The sequence below is a fragment of the Xenia sp. Carnegie-2017 genome, unplaced genomic scaffold, assembly GCF_021976095.1.
Source record: "Xenia sp. Carnegie-2017 unplaced genomic scaffold, XeniaSp_v1 HiC_scaffold_6, whole genome shotgun sequence".
Taxonomy (NCBI): Eukaryota; Metazoa; Cnidaria; class Anthozoa; order Malacalcyonacea; family Xeniidae; genus Xenia; species Xenia sp. Carnegie-2017.
In genome coordinates, this window is record NW_025813526.1 from 5645350 (window position 1) to 5671438 (window position 26089).

General features: G+C 35.1%; 3 protein-coding genes across 3 annotated transcripts; 1 reads left to right on the plus strand and 2 right to left on the minus strand.

Annotated features, from left to right (window-relative positions):
• The first annotated feature begins 7971 nt into the window (after positions 1-7971).
• Positions 7972-8379, plus strand: LOC124457002. Its single transcript, XM_047007302.1, has one exon. It carries the CDS (start codon positions 7972-7974, stop codon positions 8377-8379), a length of 408 nt encoding a protein of 135 aa, XP_046863258.1.
• Positions 8380-9937: 1558 nt separating this feature from the next.
• On the minus strand, positions 9938-11020 carry LOC124457004. The gene has a single exon (XM_047007303.1). The coding sequence runs from the start codon at positions 11006-11008 to the stop codon at positions 9938-9940; it is 1071 nt and encodes a 356-aa protein (XP_046863259.1). The 5' UTR covers positions 11009-11020.
• A 12399-nt stretch (positions 11021-23419) lies between these two features.
• On the minus strand, positions 23420-25363 carry LOC124457518. Its single transcript, XM_047007751.1, is given in 7 exon segments — positions 23420-23478; positions 23635-23707; positions 23787-23958; positions 24063-24260; positions 24263-24494; positions 24571-25120; positions 25192-25363. Coding segments are annotated over 7 exon segments (1359 nt in total). The 5' UTR covers positions 25308-25363; the 3' UTR covers positions 23420-23460.
• Positions 25364-26089: the final 726 nt, after the last annotated feature.

A 26089-nucleotide genomic window follows, 5' to 3' on the forward strand; every position in this document is an offset into this window, starting at 1 on the left:
ACGGATGTAACTTGACAATCGTTGGTATTAGACTTTAGAGAGTGGCTCACCTCACATTGAGCAAATATATTTTTCCTTGTTAGAGGAAGCGCAGGCAGGAACTTTTGAAGTACTTTCTGAAGCCCTCAGTAATAAATTCGCACCCACAGAGCGGTTAGAATTATATAAAGCCGAGTTTCAAGCTAGGCGACGCGCACGTGTGAAGTTAAACTATGTTTGGGAGACATTAGCACTAACCACAATGTTTTAGTTGCAAATGACATTACTCAGGATTGCTTGATCGGTGTTGACTTTTTGGGTAAAAACAATTGCTTAATTGATTTTAAGGCTGGTGTAGTTAAGGCTGGGAATGGAGAGGTTGTCATGGGTTGTAAGCGGGAAGATTGGACATGTAGTCGGGTTAGTTTGGTGGAAACGGTTACGATACCGGGAAAACATGAAATGATCATGTGTGCAAAAGTTAGGGCAGTAAGTGAATATCCCAGTTAGCGGATGCATCTCCAGGTTTAAAATAAGGATATACAACGACAATCATGATAAAAAAAATAAGACTCGGCACCACCACCGATAGGACAATGTGCCCTCCCTGCTATCACCATAGTGCAATGGTGACTCCTGCACTTGGGACACAGGATGTACGGTTAGGGTTAGGGTATATTTTGCAAATGTGCTATTACAGTTTTACAAATCATGAGAGTCTTTGAATGTAACCTTTTGTGATATATCAGTATCATTGCAGAATTTTTGTTTTACACTTTTGACTTCTCCTTCATGCATTTCATCAATGCTATCAAATGTAACAGGGGCAGTTGGAGTGTCCTTCACAATAACAGAGAGATAGTTTTGTGCAACATGAATTATCAATTATTTCACATAAATTGAACGGCACTTATACAGAATTAACCAGCAATTTTCAAAGAGATTTATAAGGCATGCTAAAGACTTTCATTTTATTTACTATGTACATATATAAGTAAGTGACATTTTACTAACCTTAGAAAAATGAAACGTTGTTTGTTATGCTTCTACAACATCTTGGGATTTTCCCATACCATTGTGTTTATTTGAACTGTGCTTCAAAAAATTATCAGCATTCATTTCTGCACCACATTCTTTACATTTAACCTTTCGTCTATAAATTCGTGTACGTTGATGTTTTGTTTTTTTTGTGCGGGGCTCCTGAACGTTATCATCTTTAGTTCTAGTTGCGCCTCCCTCTTAAGAGAAATTTCAATTAAATTAGAAATGTATCTGAGTAAACATCAAATTTATGACAGCATACAATGAACTCACAACTCTCCTTCGGTAATTGTGGGTTTACAAACTTTGGTAAATATAACTAACCTTCCATTGAAAAGTAGTCTGTTTAGTTCGAGTTACTTGCCATATCTCTTTCTTAGCATACTCTATACCTTCAGTAACAACCACGAGTAAACTTAATAATCGAACTGATTTTTATTATTTTATAGAGCAGTATTTGTACTCTTTATTACAAACAACAAATATTATTATTGGTCGGAGTAGTTCTTCTGTTTAAGCTATATATGGTACATAAGGAAATTTAACTAACGTCAATAACTGTTTTAGCCGTGTGGGAACGGATACGTTGATAAACTAAACTACTCACATTCTATTTCCTTAGCATGTTTTTGTGGTTTATGAGCATGACTCAACATAGTCTTTCTTGCCCAAATATACAAAACTGCATAGAATTTGATGAAATTATTGGATTGAAGCTCGCTTCACGGCTCTCGACAATGCAAAAATTAGCATTAGCATGTTTTTACATTTGCAACCATTGTATCTGTTAGATTTTGTGATGTAGCCATCTACCTTCTTTAGTATATATTGACTTACACCAACAAATAGAGATATTACAGATAACTGTTATGATCACATTTAAGGTTCAACGTCAATGTCTATTGACTTACACCAACAAATAGAGATATTACAGATAACTGTTATGATCACATTTAAGGTTCAACGTCAATGTCCGGTCTACGATCTATCGTACAATGGTTAAACTACTTCTATTTATACAAGATATTACGTGTGTATATATTTGTTTCTTTACTAAATATGGTTAATTTACACTCAACGGAAAGCTATTAGGAACTATAAAAAATATTGTGATTATTTCACATAAGTATCTCTTAAAATAATCATTTAGTTAGTTAGACTTGACTTAATTATTTACTAATTACAGGAAGAATATGAGAGCATATCTTAACAGTATCCAGCGGAATCTGTATCTGCATTTATAATTACTTCATCTTACACATCTCAGACACATTGCACTGTAGAATTAAGCCAAAATTGTCAAAAATGAAGGTTTGTTATTTCCACTTAGTAATAATTTAGTTGTTTTCGAAGGTATGGCAATTTTTCCACTTCCTGAACACTGCCCTGCCACTTGACGGCAATATGCCCTGCAAAAACACTGTTTTCAACAGTTACGCCCCTGGGCATAGCATTGTTCTCATGGCTATTGCTGCAGCAGACTATTCATTCATATTAGTTGACATTGGCGATAATGGTTGTGATAGTGGTGTGTTTCAGAATTCTAAATTAGGTATTTGGTTGCTGTCAAATTCTCTTCAACTTCCTGAACCATGCTGCATAAGTAATAGAATGAGTACTTTTCCCTTTGTCTTTGTTGGTGATGAAGCATTTCCATTGATGAAAAATCTGGTGCATCTCTACCCTGGCAAATTTCTACCACAACATGAGCAAATTTTCAACCTTTGCCTTTCCAGGGCCAGAAGAGTTGTTGAAAATGCATTTGGCATTGCTGCCTCAAGATTTCGAATATTGAGAAGGGAAATTATTGCCAAACCTATGAAAGTTGAGAGGATTACCATGTCTGTAGTTTCACTTCGTAATTTCCTGATAAAGTCGGAGGCAAAACAACCAGCATGTTCTAGACAGTATTTACCCCATGGTTTTGTGGACAGTGATGACAGGTATGATTAGATTCCTTAATTTTTTTCAAGAATACCATATTTCAAAAATTTTAATGAATCAATTTTGATGAGCTCAAATTGATGTGAAATATTCTTGACTTCTTAGACAAATTTGAGAAGAGATTTCATTTGCAAGAGAATTATTATCTTTATCCCCTTATTTTAAAAGTGGAAAAATTTTATTGGGCTCATGGAGAGCTTCTGTGGAGAATGCACAAGGCTTAAAGTCAATTGGGAGACAAGGCTCTAATTTTTATAAGAAAGATGCCTCAGAAGTACCAGATCAATTTAAAGAGTATTTCATGAAACCATAGGGTGAAGCTCCATGGCAGCAAAATCATATATCTTTAATGGGAACCTTGAATGACTATGATTTACTCTTTCGACATTCTTTTCCTCTTTGCATGGGTATTCTTCATTCTTACAAGTTTAACTATTGCTAATGTAAACTCAGTTTTTTTCTCTAAAGCAAATGACATTTTAAGTAAATTTTATAAAATTAGATGTAGTTTATGTTAATATAGTTTGGAAAAAACCCTGTCTTGTTTCTTAAAACCAAAGCTGAAAGCAAATATATAGAATATAACATGTGCAAACAGTAAAACAGCTCTCCTTTACAATTACATAATCATTTACAAAGAAATTCAACTCTATAACAATGTTTTAAGGCAGTTTATGATATAGTTGATTTATTCTTTGTCTTTTTGGTTAAGGATTTGTGAAAAATTTGTCAAACTGGATTTCCACCTCAAACAAAACTTGTGCTATCTTCATTTTGGCTAATGATTTGATAATTATCAAACTTGCTTAATGTGACTCCAACATATGTACCATATGCCATACAATAATCCTCTACTGAATTGCCTTGGTTTCTATAGCCATTGCCATTGTTTTCATCTGCTTTCAAAATTTTTAATATTTCTAGGTCAATTTTTCGATCCACAGAAGTTTTTCTTTTTATGGGGGAGTGCTTTAATTTTTTTCTTCCAACTGGACTTAACTCCAACCCTCTCTTGTTTTTCTCTGTAGTTAGACTTGATGTTAGTGCTCCAATGCTGTGTTGCTCAATTTCATTTGAATCACTCGTAACAATATCTTCCTCATTAATTTCATGAAGTTTTTCACTGCTTTGGTTGCAACTGATGTTGCTTGAAGTGGCTCTGTGCAATATGGTTTCCCTGATGAAATCCATGCTTCTAAACCACTTCCATCTTATTTCTTTTCCTGTTCCAAAACCTGAAGGTAAATTCTGATTTCTTACATTTTCTGAAAAAGTATCTCTTAATCCTTTCCATTTCGCTTGACATGATGAAACTTTGAAGACAAAATAGAAAAATAATTAAAAATTATACTCTCTAGCAATTCTATAGCATTTTTCAGTGTTTTCGGACTGACCTGGTTGTTCAACTTCATTGCCATGCATTTTCTTTTTGTGCTTTGTCTCTGTATCCACGGCTTTTTACCATGTACAAAACGTGAAATTTTCTTACTGTTTCGATTAAAAGTTCGATCTTTTTATCGCTGCATCTTTCGTTTCGTTCTTGTCTATCTGACATTTTGTAGTTTGTTTTTTGAAAAAAAAATGGGGAAATTAACATAATGCTTAAAAACAATGCGACGTGATCAGTAGCCTTTCTTTCATTGGTGAATTTTTATTTGAAATAGCTGCGAGAAAAAAATAGTTGAAAAATGTGAACTATGTGCGAGGTCATAAAATACTAGTTGCGAGTTTAGAGTTCGCAGCGAGCTGCGAGTTGATTCGTGCGATTTTGGAAATCAATCTTTACAGAGGTTAAAAACATTTCAGTGTCAAGAACACTGTTATCAAAATGTGACCTCTACTTACATGAATATAAACAATAAAATATATAAAAAGATTATTAAAGTACATACATATCAAAGTAAATATAGATAATAAGAGAATGAAAAAATAAAAAGAATATGAAAGTTATCATTTATAAAATTCATTTAATAGATTGAGAAATTTATTATAGTTTTTCTCATTCCTTATTTCAGAGGGCCATATTGTTATAAAGTTTTGCTCCTTGAAAGTAAAAAGATTGTCTTAGGAAAATCTAATTTGACTTTTGGAATTCTTATAAGAGATCCCATGTTTCTTGTATGACAATTTTTGTTATTTATTTGAAAGTAATCATGAAAATTGGCACGTTTTTTTGTCCAAGCATTGCCTCACTGTTTTACAAGCTCGTTTTTGTATGCTCTTTAAAGTAGAGGGTACCAACTTTCCTGAAACTTGAATCATATTTTGTAATCTCCTGTCAATTGAATCCACTCTGCTTAACTGGGTACCTGTTAGTTGCAGTTTAAGCATTCCAGCATAATTCATGACAGGTTGAATCGTTGTTTTGTATATCTTTAGAGCTGTGTCTGCGTTCATAAAATGCCGTAGTTTAGATAGGACCTTAAGTCGGTTGCAGGACTTCTTCTATGCTTTATCAAAATTTTCTTGCATTGTTAGGTTTTTGTTAGTATGTAGCCCAGGTACGTATATGTTTCAGTGCTGTTGCAGTTTCAGTTTCAGTTCTTGATCGTTTCAGCTCTTGCTGATACGATCAGGAAAGTCGTTATAAAAGATGATAAAAAGAAGTGGACCCAATATAGACCCTGAGGAACACCATTGTAAACTGGTTGAATATTTGATTGTCTTGTGCCTAAGTGAACAACTTGTTGCCTTTCATATAAATCAGTAAACAGTTCTAATTCATTTTCCACTATTCCATATCCTGTCAGTTAACTCAGTTAAGAGCTATGACTTATTGTATCGATTGCTTTACTTAGATCAATGAACACAGCGCCAACCAAATTTCCATGGTAAACCTCTCTTCTGATATTGTCAACAAATATAAATTGCAGCCACATTAGTTGATCTATTTGATCTAAACCCAAATTGATAATCTTTCAATAATCTATTCTCTTCTAGGTATTTCATTGACTTCTGATGTATAGCCCTCTCAAGTACTTTTGATAGTACAGGTAGAATAGAAATTGGTCTGTAATTCATTGGGTTGTCCTTAGAACCTTTTTTATGGATTGGAACAACTTTCGCAGTTTTCCAAACTCTAGGTATTTTGTTTGTCTGTATGGCCAAGATTATTATATATGCCAGTGGTTGACAAATATGCTCACAAGAATCCCTCAACAATCCAGGAGGTAAATCATCAACACCACATACCTTATTCCTTTTCATTTTTTTAAGTTCTTTGAGGACTAAAGCATTCGAGACACTTTGTATTTAAAAAACATTGGACGAACGTGAATATCTTGTTTTTCGAAATTTCCAAAAAAATTCACCAGTTTTATTGTGTCGTGCTTTAATTTATTTACAGCTGTAGTAAAGTATTTGCTGAAATTCTCCACTTGACTTGCTAAAGTTCCTTTATCTGGTATATTTCCATCAATTGATGTTACGGTTTTCCGAAAAGGAAGAATCGTCTTAATTACTTGCCAGAATTTCATGGAGTTTAGTGAGTTTTCATCCAAAAGCTTTTTTTGGATTGAACTTTTGGCTGATTTTAATTTGTTACATGTGTTCCGTAACTTTTTCTAGATGTTCCAATCTTCAACCTTGTTGTACTTTCGTGCCTCTTTTAACATTCGGTCTCGATTAGTCATGCATTTTCTAAGATCATTATGAAGCCATGGGCAAGGTTTTCCTCGAACTTTTTTAACACTATGCGGTGCATGTTTATCAAATATCGATTTTACTGTTTGATTAAAATAAGCCACAGCTACGTTAACATCATCAGCATTATATAAAGGCTCCCAAATACTTTCGTTAAATTCTTTATTCATGTTATTTGAGTTATATGTGGAATAATTGCGACACAAATAATTTTTGGTTTAAATTTTGAATTGTTCATCTTTGTTACGCATCCAACCATGTCGTGATCGCTTATACAAGTCGGAAAAACATCACAGTCAGGGAAAAACGTAGGGTAATTTGTGGCAATTAGGTCAATGAGAGTTGCTGAATTATTTGTCATCCTAACAATCTGCTTATATCCATAAAGTCGAAAAACACTCTTGATATCTTTATCATGATCATTATTCATGAAATTGACATTAAAGTCCCCAAGCATAATAATCTCCTTATTTTCATTTGAACATTTTTGTAGCATATCTTTGAAGACACTATTAAAATCAGGCGATAGATATTTCGAGGTCTCTGGTGGACTATAGAATATACCAAGCAAGAAACCTTTTGACTTTGGTATTAAAACTTCAATCCAAATATTCTCAATTTTTTCACTTTCCAAGTCCTGCCTCCTTTTACATCATAAATTATCTTTCAAGTAGACAGCTACTGGTGTAGCTGACCTTTCTTCCTATTTCGTTTGATAGACTTATATCCATCTATTGCAAATAATACATCATTATCGTTATATTCATCCTCGATTATATGAGTTTCTTATAAAGATAAGACATCCATGCGTTTATTCTGATTCAGCAACTCGTGTACATTGAGAAAGCTCGGAAAAAAAACCCTAACATTTTGATGAAATATCTTAAGACCACGTCTAGTAGTAAACATGTGAAGCTTACTTTGATCAGGACCAGGGCATGATTCAATATCACCACACATGAGTAGCATCAGGACAATAAACGTTCTCCTCTACGTTGCAAAGCGACAGCAGCCATTTTTGTCATTTTTTTGTACCCAAATCGCTGATAATATAAAGGTTTCACCCTTCATAGTATTGGGATATAAACGTATTATTAGAGTAATATGATACGGGAACTTTATACCTATAATGATGATACATGATTGGATAATTGATCATGGACTTTGGCACTAACACTTATGTTTATATCAAGTTCTTTGCCTTGTTGACATCTAATCTCATTAGTATTCTTATTCTGTTCTATTGCACTTCACGTTGTATTTGGTTATGTTATATTAAAATGGTTACTTAAACATAATTCTAATAGGTTATGGGCCCAGGACGCAAACTGTCCTACTTAAGATAAGTAATTTAAAATTTAAGCAATGTCTTTTTCGGATAGCGCTCTTAAGTTCGCAATATTGAATGGCACGAACTACCTGTCATGGGCTTTCAATATGCGGTTATATTTGGAAAGCATTGACTTGTTTGAATTCGCCGAAGGTAGTGCGATTGTTCCTAACGACGATGCCGGTGCTGATGTTCGAATGCGATTCAATTCCTCCGCGAAAAAAGCATGGATGTATATTTGCTTGGCTATCGAGCCGGATCAGCAAGTGCACGTGAGAGAAACGATAACTGCAAAGGAAGCATGGGACGTTTTGAAAAGTCAATTTGCCAGGGAATCGTTACTTCAAAAGGTTCGTCTTCGCCAGCAATATTATTCCTCAAAATTTCATGTTGGAGGGAATATGTTGGAGCATATAAACAATGACTTATACCCAATCCTCTAGATATCTAACTGCCGTTGTCACGGTGAGGCAAATTTTATTCGCGGGCGCCATCTTGAAAGGTGGCAAAAAACATAACACGCAATATACGGTAGTATAGTTTACATGTCAAACTGACTCAAATATATGGTTGAAAAACGTTGAAAGCAATCAATCTTAAAAACAAACACAGGTATTACATCCTCAACTCTAAAACAACGTTCAAGAAGCACATTTTAGCTGCAAAGCGCGTAATTTTCGATTTTTCATGGTCAAATCGTGCGCCGCGTATGGATGTACAAATCGCTTTTCGAAAGAGAATAACATAGCTTTTCACAAATTTCCCATTGAAAATAAGGACCTCTGTAAAAGATGGGTCATTGCTATGAAACAAAAAAACTTTACCCCAAACGCAAGCAGCTTTCTTTGCAGCGATCATTTTTTGCACGATGATTATAACACTGAAAATGCCTATAAACGCAAGTTAAAGTTAGACGCGATACCTTCAGTGTTCGCTTTTCCGGAGAGACTACTATCTAAAAAGTCAAAAAGAAAGCCTCCTGCTAGAAGAGAGACAGAAACATCATCACAAAGCGCTAAAAAAGCTAAAATAGATTTGCTCGAGGAAAGTCTAATAGAAGTGACAATACCAACGCAAAATGCTGTAGCAAGTAGTCCCAGGAAAAAAAAAATTGCGAAGAAAAATAAAAACTCTTAAGCAAAAGTTACGAAGTAAGGAAACGAAAATTCAGTCGCTAAGTAGTTTGGTGAAAAAGCTTGAAAAAGAGAGATTTATTTCATCAGACGCAGCTTCAATTCTCGATAACAACTTTTCAGGAGTAGGTGGGGAAATTTTAAAATCAGACCTAAAGAACAAAAATCGTGCTGCTACAGGCCGTCGATACTCAGACGAAGTTAAAAAGTTTGCGTTAACACTTAATTTTTACTCTCCACGAGCGTACAATTTTGTATGTTTACAACATTGCCATGTCCAAGCGCTATCTCAAACCATAGGAAAAAATAGGTAAATTTGATACCCAAAATGAAAATGAAATATTTAACCATATGAAACCAAACTTTTAGGCATGAAGCATTTTATTCTTAACAATAACCTCAAAAAATATGGCTTTCAATGCATTACTAGGATATGAGTAATAACTTAGACAACATAGCCATATTTTCATGACCTCGGTACTACAGTAAAACTTATAACTCTAAACATAATTCAATTGGTTGCTTGAAATTAAGAAGTTATAATCATAAATACATTAGCTGTGCAGGGAACTAGAATTGTCTTCATAAAACAAAGCATGCAAAAGTTATTTACATGCAAATATATAGTGCATTTTTTCGCAGCACTTTGCAAAAGCAAATCATCTATAACTTAGCAATGAAAAGGCAAATCTAATTTATTCTAGTTCCCTGCACAATACATATAATTTTAAACATTTATTGAAAATTTCAGCTTAATAGCTTGAATTGTTCAAGAAATATTACAAAACAAATTCGAAATAATAGAAAAATATGAAAAGAGAAACAGCTTACAAAGTTTGCAATAGATTGCATGATAAAGTTTAAAGGCTTAAAATGCTCCAGCTTCATACATTGTTCCTTCCTTTGTTATAAGGTCTTCAATATAACCTTTTTCCTTTGTCTTATCTGTTTTCTTTTTTCTGACGGTCAGAGGCTTTTGGGCAGAGCGATGGAGATGAGTAAAATCTTGTTTCCGACAAGCTTTCTTAGTATGTGTCCCAGCTTTTATTCCTAGACCTTCCAAGACATTTACAATGGTTTTTGCACCATCATTGAAACAGCCAACAGCTAGGTATGTTGCTAACTCAACTGTTGGGAGACTTGAATGAGTTTGCTTAGAGGCACGTTGCCAGATTAGTGCATTGAAAGCCTCGTTTTGGTTCTGTGTACCACCATGCAAACAAGAAGACAAGAGCTGTTTTTTGCTCAGGTCCTTGAAAACTGGGTAGATACAATCTGCAACAGCTTCTGGAAGGGGATGCTCATGACAATATGCAGATGTGCCTTTTGCCAAATCTCTTTGAAAACCGCACCAGCTTGTTTCACCTGTAGGACAAAGCTCATGGTGGGGGTTTTCATCAGATGACCTAGTATGGTGCCATATTGCCATTACTGCATTTTCCATTTTGTTTATATCTTTACAATTGTCCCTTATTGCTTTTCCATAATAAACCTGCAGATTATCTATAACTTTGTCAGTCAGTCTTCCTTTTCCTCCAATATTTTTGCCATCCACTAACCGTGTCTTTCCCATTTTCTTCTTCAAAGAGCGAAGTCTCGACCCCATTCGTTTCTGAACATGCCCAACACATTCAAGTTTTGTGACTTCCTTTTCACCATAAACACGAGATTGAACAAGCTCACTGTAGGCTTTACTGTCTCCATCTCCAAGAAAATCCACATAGCGCAATGAATGTTTCTCTATTGACCGATTGAAAATAGCCATGCATCCTGCAGCATCCATAGCATTTGAAGATCCTTCAAAATTTTGATGGCATTTGGGTTGATGATGTTCCCACCAAGCTTCATACTCTTCAGTATCTTCTTTTCCACTCCAGCTTGTGCACTCTCTTAGCAGCTGCATGGATAGCTTGAATATGATCAGTATAGGAATTGGCATTCATAGGTGGCAACATATTCATAATGTTACAAAACTTCACCAATCCCTGATGGCCAATTCCAATATTTCTCAGACAATACAGCCCTCCTGTTTACTTGAAAGCTTTTGAAGTGTTATCAACGCTTTGAAGTGTAAAATTTTGGAAATAAGAGCACTTTGGCAGCGAACATTGAATAGACATTGAGGATGAAAGTCCCATTTTGGCCACAGCATTTTCTTTCAAAACGACATGTCCTGACTTACACTGGGGACACAAGAGATTTTTTATAATTGCCATCAAAATTGATATATCCATTAAGCGAAATCCACTGTCACATTCACTATCATCATCGCTAGATGTATCTGTTGACAACTTTCTCTTAGAGGCAGGTATTGAAGAAAATTCGGAGGAAGACACGTGTTGTGATTGGTTTTGAGAGGAAGTGCTAGGTTCATTGCTCGTCGTTATTTCTTCATTATTGTCTTCCCTTATCTCATCAACATCACAACTTTCAACTTTTAGAAAGCGATTTCCATGAAATCTACGTTTTCTCCTAGCATTTGTAACAAATTTTCTTTTAGGAGGCATGATCGCACGAACATAAACAAGTAAACGTCTTTCTTTTGCTTTCTATGCACGTGAATTTCGAAATTAGCTTAGCAGCCAGGCATATTATTCAAGCTAGATACCAGTTCTCTGTACTAACACACATAATTTGAACTTTTCAACCACTACACTAAATTTGAGGGGTGTTTTTTAAAAAAATTTAAACTGGTTTCCATGGTAACCAATTAGAATATTCTGGTATGTGTTATAAAATATTTAAAAAATGCCTTTAAAAATCATTTTTGGGTTAAAAACCGTATTGTATATGAAAGATCAAGGCTTTTACTATAGGATAATACTGTTTTCAAAAAAACTCATTTTTCAACATTTTTTCCCTATTGATCCACCTTAAGCAAAAGTTACGAAGGAAACGAAAATTCAGTCGCTAAGTAGTTTGGTGAAAAAGCTTGAAAAAGAGAAATTTATTTCATCAGACGCAGCTTCAATTCTCGATAACAACTTTTCAGGAGTAGGTGGGGAAATTTTAAAATCAGACCTAAAGAACAAAAATCGTGCTGCTACAGGCCGTCGATACTCAGACGAAGTTAAAAAGTTTGCGTTAACACTTAATTTTTACTCTCCACGAGCGTACAATTTTGTATGTTTACAACATTGCCATGTCCAAGCGCTATCTCAAACTGAACTTCCAGTGTAAACTGTGAACCAGGGTTTTTTGATGATGTGTTTTCATTTCTACAAGAAAAAGCAAGAAATAATCCGGAGTATAGGGACTGCGCTCTTCTTTTTGATGGTATGTACATTAAGTCAGGGGTTGTTTACAACAGAAGTAAAGGAAATTATGAAGGGTTTGTCAATTTTGGTGCAGATGTTGTTGTTTTGATCCAGACAAGGTTGCTACTGAAGCTCTTGTGTTTCGTTAGTTGGTTTACGAGGACATTGGAAATGTCCTATTGGTTACGTGTTATGTAGTGGAATAAATTCTTCAAATTTGAGTGCACTGGTTAGCAAATCGTTTCGCTTAGCATCTTCACATGGGCTAAATATTTACAGTGTGACTTGTGACGGTACTGCCACCAATTTTTATTGCATGAAAGCCCTTGGTTGTGAGTTTGGATCAAATTTGTCTGACATTAAATACTCTTTTAACTATGAGTCATATGAACTCACTGTTTTTTGTTCCTGATGCTTGTCACATGCTAAAACTGGCAAGAAATGCATTGTCCGATCTTAAAGTACTGGTTTCGAGTGAAGGTAGTTTGATCAAATGGGAGCATATTGAAGTGCTGCATAAAGTTTAAGAGGGAGAAGGGTTAAAATTTGCAAATAAGCTGTCCACGGGCACATGGAGTTCCATAGGCACAAGATGAATGTGAAAGTTGCAGCACAAACATTCAGCAGTTCAGTTGCAGATGCCATTGAATATCTGATGCTTTCTGGTCATCCAGCTCTTAGTGATGCGAGTGCAACAATAGAATTCATAAGGATTGTTGATCAACTTTTTGACATATAAACATACGAAGTCAATTTGGCAAATGTTTTAAAAAACCACTTTTTTTATGTGATCACAACACATGGAAAAAACTTTGGAAAGGTCAATTGAATACCTTTTTTCCCTTAAAACAAACTCTGGTGTTCCTCTGATCAAACATAGAAGAAAAACATTTGTTCTCGGTTTTGTAGTAGCAGCATCGAGCATTAAAGAGTTGGCTCATATTCTCCTTACAAGGGAACATGATCCTTTCAAATACATTCTGACATACAAAATGTCCCAAGACCACCTTGAGCTGCTGTTTGCATGCATACGTGGTAAGAATGGCTTCAACAATAATCCAGATATTGTACAATTTAAGTCCAGTCTACGAAAAATTCTTTTAAGAAATTCCATCATTGGTTCCAAGCATGCAAACTGTTTGACTTTCGAAAATTAATCTGCTGGTTCTATTTTTCATTAAAATGGAATAAAAGAAATGCTCCAGCCTTTGAAGTAGAAGAGATGACACCAAAGGACACTCAATATGTCAGTAGTTTAGTTTCTGGATTAGAATCATGTTCACTGTCATCATACAAAGAAGCAATACTTGGATATATTGCTGGGTTTGTTGTAAAAAGATAATCAATAGAATCACCTGTACTGAATGTGCAAGAGCTCTTTTGCTTAAGTCAAAAAAATCATCATCAGTTCATGATCATAATTATTCACACTTCCAAACTACTACATCTTTATCTTTAATCAGTTTGAAGAATCGTGGTGGTCTTGTTCTCCCTTCTAATGGTGTGACCAAAATAATATTTGCATCTGAAAGAGCTTTTCAAGTCCTCATTCATGAAACTCGTTCAAAAAAACAAAAAATTTCCAGCAGGAGAAACTTGAAGACTATAATGGTTCATCTTATTAACCAAGAGCTTGCAGAAAAGAGCTTGTTTCCTGAACTCAACGAGCATGATGTTGATCACGAAGCAATAACTGAAGATCTACATTCATCACAGCTTATCAAACAGATCATTGAAAAATACATCAATTTACGACTTTCGACCTATGGTAAGCAATATAATAAAGATTTCCACAAAAACAAAATTGGTGTTCACCAGCAATCTACGAAGCTTGTTTTATTTCAAGGAATCTAGTCGACTTCGATGAACATCCACACCACAACCAAGGAAATGTAAATCCTAAAAAAATAATTAATAGTGGTTTATTGTAAATAGTGAAAATAAGCGCATTTTACAACGATGCAGTCATATTGTTAATAGATCTAAAATTATGTTGTTCAGGTAAAATAATTCATATAAACCGTAAACGTTGTGTTCAAATCAAAGTTCTGGATAGCTGTTATGCGATTTTGTCGCTTTTTTCTGTAAATATGTTTTGGTTTACGAAAAAGCATAGAGAACAGCAAAGAAGATGTAAATTAATAAATACTCACGATTAGTAGTTCATACTTATGTAACTCTCAGCCTTTAGTTTATGGTCGCAAAATACACGTTAAGACCGCTCTATCTCAAGTATTTAAAAATTTTACACATTTTAACAATATTAAAGAAATTACTCACCATTTTTAATGCAACTTCAGTAGAACAGCATCATAAAAACGCTCTTAAAGTCGATTTCTCTCATCACAGACTTAATGTTTTTATATGCCGCCAATGTGCTTTTGCCACCTTTGCAAATGGCGGCCGCGTAGAAATTTGCCTCACTCATTACTATACAAATTTGACTGAGTCAGGTATCTAGTAGAATGGGTACTAGATCATTGCATATAAACAACTTAAAATCATTACACGATCAATTAAGGGAAATGGGCGCAAGTATCGATGATAAGGAACTGGCAATGACCCTGTTGGCTAGTTTGCCAGATAAATATAAGCCATTAATAACGGCACTGGATGCTGTTGGTGAGAATGACCTTTCTTATGACAAAGTGAAAAACATGATACTAAATGATGAACATGGAGCCAAAGATTCCGAGACCAGAAAAGAGGATGCATTTTCCGTGCAACGTAACAAGTTTCGAGGTGGGAAACAACGTGGTGGTCAGAATGAGAACATTTTTAATCGAAAGAAAGGCTTTCGTGGCAAGTGTTTCATTCACAAGAAGACGAAGCAGTTTCCAAACAGTGGCAACTCTTCAATCAATAAGGGAAACAAGTCTGCTCAGCTTGCAGAAAACGAAGAAAATAGTGAGATCGATAATGGTGATGCGTTGATTTCAAATTCATCAAACATTACAAGGAATTCAGATTGGATTATCGACTCCGGAGCAACCCAGCACATGACTTACGATTTGGAAGGCTTATGCAATTACGTAGAATTTAAGCAACTGTGTGTTGTAAACCTTGGAGATAACTGCTCTATTTTAGTGTATGGCAAATGAACTTATAGGGTAAAAGCTATTCTTGGCGACGGAAACAAAAACATCTCTTTGCAGGATGTATTGTATTTACCTGACATAAATAAAAATTTATTATCTGTTCGAGCGATGGTAAGACTTGGAGCCATTGTTACTTTCGAAAACGATGTTTGTAACATTCGACGAAATTCAAAACTGTTAGCAGTTGGAGAACTGCAAGGAAAACTGTACATTTTGAAAATTGTGAAGCTTGTGTGTTGGGAAAACAGCATCGTTGCTCTTTTCCAAAAGGCGTTTCAGAACGAGCTAAGGAACAGTTCGAAATTATACATAGTGATGTATGTGGACCAATACAGGAGAATTCCACTGCACGTTTTATTTGGTTATGTTATATTAAAATTGTTACTTAAACATAATTCTAATACATAGCTATATCCCTTTTGAAAAACACTTATTCCATCTGGTGTCATAAGGTTCATTTTATAGACACTAACACTCAGATATATGAATACTATAACGAAAGGCACGCAAAGAACGTCTGTGCGTCCCGCCATGTTATTGTCAAAAAAATCTGTACAGCCTATGACCAAAACCATTTTTCATTGGTTAGATTATTCGTTTTATTAGATGGAAGGAATATTTCTTGACATCATGATCATATATCGCCAGAAAAATATCTCCAACTTTTAACGTTGACGTGGATGTATTTGATAACATAAAGAATTTCAATAAGCAATTGCAAATATTTTCTTTCATCAATTGATTGGTTAATCATGTCGTTCACATGACGAAAAGTTGGGTTTCTTCAACTCAAGGAAGTAATAGTCAGCATTGTATAACAGATTTGATAAGGCATTTGGCATATGCCAATATTATTCCAACAAGAATTATGAAATAAGTTCTTGGAGATCCGTACCAAAAGCAATGCAACATCAACATACTTTGTTTATTGTGCAAATGCAAAGAAGTAATGGTCCATGACCTTCAAGATAGAATTAAAAATGTCAGACAGTTGGAGAATGATAGGGTGCAAATATTCATCATTATTATAAATTGAACATTAAAAATATGATGGACATGGATTAACTACTTTTTAAATGTATCTTTAATAAGCGTTAAACTGATAATTACTATTAAACCTTCGATCTTCATCACTACATGTCTCATCTTTAGCTTTGTCATCAACACAGCTATGATTTACTCTACACCCTAGTGCCGTGGGCTGTAGCATTGAATTGGGAAGAGGTATAATGGGCTTTACAGATGTACTAGCAGAGTTAGACGCTTGTGACCAATAATATCCAAATGGTATTTTGAGTTCACCAGAGTTGACAATTATTCTTTTGTCGTAGATGATCTGATACTGCTTTACTTCTTTCTTGTTGACAAGCCGATGGGTCCGTTTTTCTTGTGTTATTTTACTGTTATTTACAACATCTATTTTATTTTTTATTTTTGACATCTGAACGTGTATAGTTAGATATCAGTTCATACAGAGAACCAAAATTAAGAATTTGGCTATTTTTAAAATTCAAAGTAAAACCTCGTATCTTACAATGTTGTTTCCCATTATGGACAATGCATGCATAATTTTTGGACCCCCACATGCAAATCTTGTAATGTAACTACCTACCCCATGTTCTTGAGTGATTTTGTTTGTTAAATTATCCAGGTAATCCCTTAAGACTGGCCTTGGATCCCCCGGTTTATTTACATAAATACAGTTATTGGTATCGACGTATAAAACATTATGCTGCAACAGATCCATCACATTGTAAAGTTCTAATCTAGCCCATGCAGTTGTAAAAATTCCTATGAAGATATTTGTTAGTTTGTTTTCTACTTCATATTCATGCTTTCTCTTAAAGACAATTTCCACAAAATCATCATTTCAATGTCGGCCCTGTTCAAACGTCTGTAGAAATGTAGAGGATCATTAATGAATTCTGTATTTAGTCGATTGTCTTTTTGACAAAATTTACCCCACAAGCTGATAAGACATAGCTTAGCCAATGCTCTTTTGGATAAGTAGGATTGTAGTCTATTTTATCACGCCTTAACAGTATTCCTTCGTTTTTATAATAGTCGGCCACGTATTTCTGTTTGTCCTCAGGAGTTTGTATACGACTCGGAAATCCTGAACTCTCTTCCTTTATATGGAGAAAATAATTCACATAATCCGAAAACAAATCTGATCTTGTGTTTTCAAAGTGCCAAATTTCAAAAATTTCAATAACCTTATATCCTTTTTCAATAGCTTTCAACACTTCAACTGTGGTAAAAGTACCCCCAAAAGCACACTCGTTTTCCAAATGAGTACACACTGAAGACTTTTCTACAACACACTGTTTACATAAAGGAAAAAATAGTTTATCCTTTATTCGTGCAGGTAAAATTGGAAGATACAAATTTTTGGGTGCTAAAACTTTGCATTTTACTAGTCCGAAATAATTCGAAATTGTTTCAAAATTCTCGCAAATAATTGTTGGATGACCTATAGGATAAACTTTTGTTTTATTAATGTAAGGATACAATGATGTAAAATCAACATATTCAATTGTTTCATCTTAATAGGCATCCCTAAAAAGCTTAGACCATTGACTCTGCCACCAAAAAACGAATCGCGTGGTTCAAGATTTGTTATAATGTCATTTGTATACAAAAAATGTTTCATTTTGTCCATTTCCTTAAGTTTGCAATAGTCATGTTTCCAAATCGTCTTAACCTCGTAGCCCAATTGTAAAAGTCTATTTTGTCGTCTAATTCTTTCATGAAATACGTCAGCCATCTGTTTCTCATTAAAAAATGGGATGATCATTTCTTAAATCGTAACAAGATGAGCATGCATGATAGTGGCAGCCATTAAAAGAAAATATAGTGTTTGTTTCTTCACAAAAGCCGTCGACATAGTATACTTTACCTAATTCCGGATCTTCAATTTTTTTTCTCCGCCATTGAGAGCGTTTGTATTTTGCTATTAGTTTGCGCAGATACAAATTCAAGCCACACGATTTCGCTTTGAGAGAAGGGTTTATTTGAATTTCGATACATATTTTTCGGTACGATTCCGATTGTGTTTGGTTAAAGATATTTTGATTGATAAATTGCCATTACGGCTGCTGCAATGGTACAATAACAGAATGGATCAACTTTAATCACGCCTGGCATTTTTGCATGCCAAAATGCTAGTTTGTAAGTCAGTGTGTCCAGCGGTTTTTGCACAAAATACTTAATTACTGAAGATGGCAGCTGTTTCAAATGTGCGATTTTCAGGAGAAGTTTTATATCAAGAGGAGATATACAACAGAGCCGTTGAACAGCCGCCTTCCTCAAAAAAGTTGAAGAGGCAATTTTCGCATTAGCATGGGACATGCAATGCGAAAATGTGGAAATTGTCTCAAAGAAATGTGTGGAGCAAGTACAAGCTATGCTTGAACTCTCAAAGAGGTCTACTTCCACGCACAAGAATAGTTCGCTGAGATTGATGGGACTCTCTATTAATCCAGGAGTCACGAATTTGGCTAATGGGGATTCGTCGACGACTTGGTGGCAAAAAAAGCATCAGAAACCAATATTATCGGGAAATTACAAGGGACACTCCTCATGCTTTTTTTGCTACCATGATGCGTACTGTTCACACTTTGGATGGTTTGGTGGCTCCTTTTTGTTACCAAGTTGAGAAAAAGAAGGCTGATGTGATATCCTTCACCTCCATGCGCCTTTTGAATGAGTTGCTTGTTTTGTTGTCTGGCTTGTCCAAAGAAGATGTTGCTGCTTACCTAAGGCGAAGTTTTACCAGACGTCGAAAGGGTCAAACAGCAGCACTTATGGTTACCGAGGTGAATGACTTTGTTTTTATGTACAAAAAAGGCCTGGAAAGCTTATCATTGGATTTAACTATGGAGAGTGGAATATTAATGGAGTTTCTCAACATGTTTGTTAGCTTATAAATGTGTACAAGGCTTACAGTTGTGATTTCTTTGCATTGTCCATCTTTTCAGGTAAAGCAAAACCAGTCTGATTGTTCTGCTGTCATGCCTATATTTTACTGTGCTTTTATTGGAAAATAATAAACCGATTCATAAATAGCTATATAAATTTGCTTAAAAATTTTCATACAATGAGATGAGCAAACAATCAGGCTGAATTCTAATTGTTTCTGTCATTACCAAACGTTGGTTACATACAACATATTTTGGTTGTCTTTAGTTGTGCATTGCATTTGTTTAAATTTTCACAACTGTAAGTACTATATCAAAACCTTTAGATTAAGCATGGTGATTGTTTAGTTTACTAAACAATTGTTTAGTTTAAACAAATTGATTAAACAAATTGTTTAGTTTACTAAACAATTTTTGGTTGGAAATTGCCTCCAAAATAATTTTCGAACGTATAATTTAATTTAGTCCTAATTTTGAAAGCAATTACCACCATCAAAACATCAAATCTATTCATATTTTTTATTTATTCGATGTTGAGCTTTCCAGTTTCTTATTTTGTACATAAAGACAAACAAACAAAAAATGCCAAACAGCAAAAGAAGCAACTCATTCAAAAATAAGAAAAAATATGAAAAAATTCAACCTAATTCATGCCATCCCTCTAAAAACAAAGAGATGTACAAATACTTTTTAAATTTATTTCAAATTAGAAAGTTGAAACATGACTAACAACTGAGCCATTTATTAGCTCTTGGTTATTTGTTCATTGCCTGCTATAAAAACAAAAATAGGGCAAACTAGCACATTGCCTGCGAATAATAGACAGTAAATTTTTTAATGAGGATACCACCCTCAGGCTTCTTCAAGTTTTTATTAAGTTTGACAATGGTCTAAAAAAATTAGTTAAACTACACAAATATCAGTCAATGTAAAATTCAGATGAGAATAATATATGCAAATTTGATAGTATGCACATGTAAAGCTTGTATGTTCTAACATGTACATATTCTGGTAAGATTAAGTTGCACAGATTATACTTGTCCTAATGTGATAAAAGACTAAATAGTTTTGTTACATTGTATATATACAATTACAATATTACAATTTATCCAAACAATATACTTTTTCTAATAGTTTTGTCTATAGTTAATAGTTAAATGCCATTCAGTCGATCTTTGCATTTTCGTTATACCATCGAATAATTCTTTTTTGCCAGCCTATTAAGATTGCATTTTGATCGTAAGACATCGATGAACATGTAAAATGGAGTACCTGGTGGAATCTGAGAGAAAGATGGCAAATTAGGTTTTGACATTTCAATGGCTTGATTTAAAAGATGAGCCAGGATGAAAAGGCGCATGCATTATTTTTTAAATGAAGCGGTTCGACATGGGCTTTATCACTTAGCTCAGTCACCAAAGGAACAAACTCTTGGCGACTTCTTTGCTTGGCAATACAAGCTGTAACATTTGCTTGTTTGGTGCTGGCTTTCACATTTTTGTGTTCAATTGATTTTTTATAGTTATAAACTTTTTTGGCCACTTTAACTTCGAATACTTCCAAGGTTTCCACGTATCGTGCACATCACGACCAAACGTTCCATGTCCACTAGTTGACATTGACTCCTGACTAACATCTGCAAAAGTAGAAAAATATGAGGCACTGTTAGTAAGTTCTCCAACTAAGAAAGCGAGCATTTTCATATCATTTGGCAATTCAGAAAATACAAACTTCACAACAATGCTCTCTTCATTAACTACAATAGAGAACGTTGCACTTTCAATTCGTTTTATGTCAGCCATTAGCTTGCTGAGGAAGCGTTTTACAGGGAGACAGTTCTCTGAACAATTATCACCAAAGAGCAGGAAATTATCATTGCTGCTCAACACGCCATGTCCAATGTTTAGAAAACTTACCAGCCAAGAGCACGCTGAATCATCTCTTCAAAAAGGGGCCCCATCTCCACCAATAGCAACATGAAATGTGTTTGGCTGATTAAAGTTGAAAAGTTTATACTTACCACTGTTTAAATAAAATTCTGCAAGCTTAAAGTGGTTATATCACGAATTTTAGCCCCCCTTTTTTATTAGCTAAATTGAAAATTTGGATTATTTGATGAACTATGACATGTCGCTGGACTTAAACAGATAAATATAAGTTGCTTAATTTTGCCTCCAAAGTCGGGTACTTTTTGCGAATTTTTTACGACGCCATATTGATACTTGTGACGTAGATAGTTGAACACGTCTGTTTCCGTCAATATAATATTATATTATAGGAGGTGATTTTGTTGTCGTTTTTCTTGTGTTAAAAACAAATAATGACAGTATTTTCAATAAAATATTAAAAAACAAGTTTTCCGGAAAGTATGGCCTCAAATCAGTGCTCAGATAATTCGAATTCGATGTCTGAATGCGTATCTGATTCGAGTTCGGAATCCGTGGGTTATGTCGAGCATTTAAACGACTTCACATATGACGATGAACCGCTCGCAGGAGATGGTGATGAAGTGCATACTCCAGATGATCCCGATGGAATTCTCCCTGCGACATTAGAACAACGAAGTGATGGCGTAATTCCACTCGGTGAATGGTAAGTTGTTGTTTTCTCCTGTTTGTAATATACATAAAGTTACTTTATAAACCACAATGCTCCCACGTTTCAGGTGTAATTGTCAATGCTGTCATACCGATTTGTTAGAAGGCATTAGAGTACAGATGCTGTAAGGAAATAGGACCAGCTTTGCAGAAAATGACATTTGATGGCAGCATTGAGAAAATATCATGCATAACATGGCATGCCAAATTTGGGCCTTTAGTTCATGAGGCTGTCCTTGAAAACGTCGGGCCACTATTGAGAGATAGGAATGGACGTGCTTATCGCCGCCAATCATCACAATCATTAAATATGTAAGATTAAATTGTATGAGAAACAATGTTATCATCAACATTGTTTCATCAACAATAATTAGTCCAACCTTTTATTTACTTCAGGTACTTGAGAGCTGTGGCATACAGATGGTTGATGCGATGGCTTTGTGGGTCTATGGGATGGGAGAATACTGCCTTTACCTGCTTGTGTTTACCACTTTATTCGAAAGCATATCCAAGTGGTAACACAAAGGTTACGATACCATCAGAGGGGCGATGATGGAAAGGTCTTTTAACTTGTGCACTGTAGAGACTGTTGGCCTTCTTTGCTGAGTTTAGAATGGTCAGAAAATATGCCTAGATGAAAACAAAATAGGAGATACATGGATGCACTATATGGTAAAGAAAATCTTTTCTTCAATGTCAGTCTGGGAAAAAAAAACAAAAGAAAAATTATATGGAATTAAATCATAGCATAAATGAAAAAATGGAAAATAGCAAGCCACATGAACTTATCTCATAAGGTCTTCACACTTGAGTGCACTGCATCCGCAAAGGGCATGTTGAGCATTAAACTACAATAAAAAAATTATTCATGAAAATTAATTAGTTGCAAAATCGAGTGAGATAGTCATCTTCAATCTGACAAGTATACATACCATTCAATGTTATATTAATACTGTAATCATCAGGAAAGGTGTGTATATCAGTGCCCAGATAGGGAGGCTAGAGGGTACTATCACTTGCCTAAGGTGAACCCTCAGGCTGGTGGTGGGAAGGAGGTGCCTTACTTCTCCATTCCAGACAGGTTCCAAGCAATGTCTGACCACTACCCTATCATCTACCAACTTCAATTTATTCTTTTTCAGTGGAGCATTGACCTCGAGGATGTCCTTTCATTGGAGCTTTGCATTTAGTACATTTGCGAGTACTTTTATTCCCAGAGCTATTTAATATTTGATCCCATCATCTGTTAGGTCTTGTAACTGCTGTCTTTGCTGTTCCACTAAGGAAAAATGCAGATCATTACATCCTAAAATAATTGTAAACAATACCATTATCCCATACTTACAGCACGGATAAAGTGCATGACTGACATGCTTGTTCCTTGCAACATATTTTTTTATTGCCTCAGCCTTGGATCGTTTGGTGGGAAACTGGCTGCACAAAGGTTCGGGTGCTTTTCCTCTATATCTTTCCATTATAGTTGAAAGTTCTTGTTTATTAGACATGAAAAGAACATTCTTTACTTGTTCAACATATTCTACAAATTGATATGAAAAATGATTTGTTACTGATGCTTCAATTCTCATATTCTACAAAACATTCTAAAAATTAGCATACCATAAGATGGCTTCGCAGACACTTCCCGCACTGCTTCCTCACCCAACTTATACTTAGGGAAATTTATGTTATACACCACTTGTCCATCCTTTGATTTTTTCGACTCACGATGAACATTTTCATTGAAATGAAGTATGGCAATAACATGTCTATCAAGAAAAAATTAAGAAAATAAAAAAAATACCGCAGCAGATGAGAAAATATATTTCAAGGCATTAAAATGCTGACCTGCAAAATGTTCCAAGCCATGAAAAATGAGTCATTTTTGGATGCCAATGGTTCAAGGTGGAATGAAAGCCTTCAAGACAACTAGTCTGGCCATCTGGTGAAAGTTTGCCGATGTCTTTCAAAATGCTTGGCTTGAGTAGGATAGAGCATATCTTATCATATGCAATAGTTCCTAAAAGGTTGTGAAATTGTGTTTCATGTATAGAGTTGTGACTATAGTATGACATACAACCTTGTACTATTCTATTTCCACATTAGCTGAGTATTTTAAGTTACCTATTGGTATCCATTTCCGCTCTGGGATCTGACCATGAGCACACGATGGGAATAATGCATCAGGGTGGTTATCATGCTTGTTAGCCATGTGTCTCACAGTAGATTTCCATTTAGCAATGATAAGCTCTTCAAAGCCAAGTATAGTAGTTTGAGCACTCCAATACAAATGTCGGCGAATACCACCCAACCATTCATTATTTCACACCCTTTCTCTTTGCCTGCCATCTTAAGTTGTTTAGCAATACTTTTATTTACATGCCAGATATCATTAAAGTGCTTTGTTTCTTTTTTTTCGTTTCGGATCCACTTTGCAATCCCTTTGTGCCTGTCACTGATGAAAACATCCATGGTAAGCCCAGATTTTTCAAGAAACTGAAAAGATCTTTTTGCTCCCTCCAGTTCCATGGCATTACTGCTACCAACTTCATTGGCCTGTTTAAAAATCAAAATGCTTCCATCATTGAAAGTAAAAACACTACAAACAATGATTTTCATCATTCGATAATACCTGAAGCAATTCAAAATGAACCAGCTTTGATGTTGTGTTGCTCCAAATTGTGTAGACTCCATATTTCGCACTGTGCCCCATAGAATCAAAGCGCCAATCTCCTGACCATGTCTGGAAATCCGCATCACTTTTTTTCACATCTTCAATTAACTTTAACTGATAGCTTTCCCAATGCTTCAGAACAGCTGGAAACAAGAAGGTGCGTTGATGCACATGATAAGTGGACACACTATTTGCTGAGAGATTCATGTGCTTGAACATCAGCATGGCTTGACTTATACTGACACCAGACATCAATATACCAAAACTAGTCATAACGTTTCCAGCTGGATATCTTCCCAAAACCATAGGTTGGCTTCTCCACATAAAGTTCTTTTCAACACATTTACCACAATTTTGCTCTACAATGGCCATCGAACCGATGTTTTTAATGTGTACTTTTGGATTTTCAGCCTTGCAGTTAAAGCAAAATTTTTCAAACAACTCAACCAATGAGATGTAAAATACCATGAACATAGGTTGTTCATGCGAGCTTGCTCCTTCATCAATTCTGTGTCACGATTAAGAAAATTCATTATTATGGAATACAACAGAGATCTAATTCTTTATAAGATAAAATACCTGACTGTATTACTTGTGGTATCTTCATCTAAATCTTCACTCTGATTAGACTCTTCGAAAGAGGAGTAGTCCATGTATGATTCTTCTTCAAAAAGCTCTTCAGCACTCCCCTGCATTTCATCGTCTATATCAATGCTGGTAACCACGGATGTATTACGATTTTCCCTAATTTCGCGTCGATATTCATTTTGCAACTTCTGGGCCTTTTTCTTCAAAGATACTTTTGTCTTTTTATACCAGCTTAAAGTCTTTTGTAAAGATGTAAGTTTTTTCTTAAGACGATGGCACGATTTACATGGAGACTGGGATTCACAAATATCTTCACCAACTGCATGTAGTTCTTCTTCAAATGGCGAATCGTTTGCTTCCCCAGTGCATACTTCAACATGCTCAGCTCCATCACTAGTAGATGGTACTTCCTCATTGAGAGAACATGTTTCCTTCAGCGATGGCTTATGGAGAGTATGTCGAATAATCTACAAAACATATATCGAATTTACATATGACAAAAGAAAAATTAACATAAACAAGAAATTAACATTAGAAGAAAAAATTAACATAAACTTACTTGTCTGCGCTTTCGATCGGTTATTTCGTCCTGTAATGGTTCAGGAATCCCAGCCACGTCAATGGTTGGAATAGCATCTTTCTTCAACCTTCTTTTGAGCTTGACTTGCACGCTCAAATTAAGGTCAAAACAAGAATCTTCAAAATGGGCAGAACACAGACATGAGGTAGAGGAAGCCTCAAAACCCGGTCTATGTTTACGCACAAAATTTACCCATTTTCTATGTCTTTGCGGCTCTGTTTCTTTATTAGGAAACAGATGCATCGACATTCCTTCTGTTTTTGAATCATTGGCGCAACTAATTTGATTAGGTCCGCCAGCAACACAGCG

Coding starts and splice junctions, on each gene's coding strand:
- LOC124457002 (XM_047007302.1), top strand. CDS start 7,972: ATGTCTTTTTCGGATAGCGCTCTTAAGTTCGCAATATTGAATGGCACG.
- LOC124457004 (XM_047007303.1), bottom strand. CDS start 11,008: ATGCCAATTCCTATACTGATCATATTCAAGCTATCCATGCAGCTGCTA.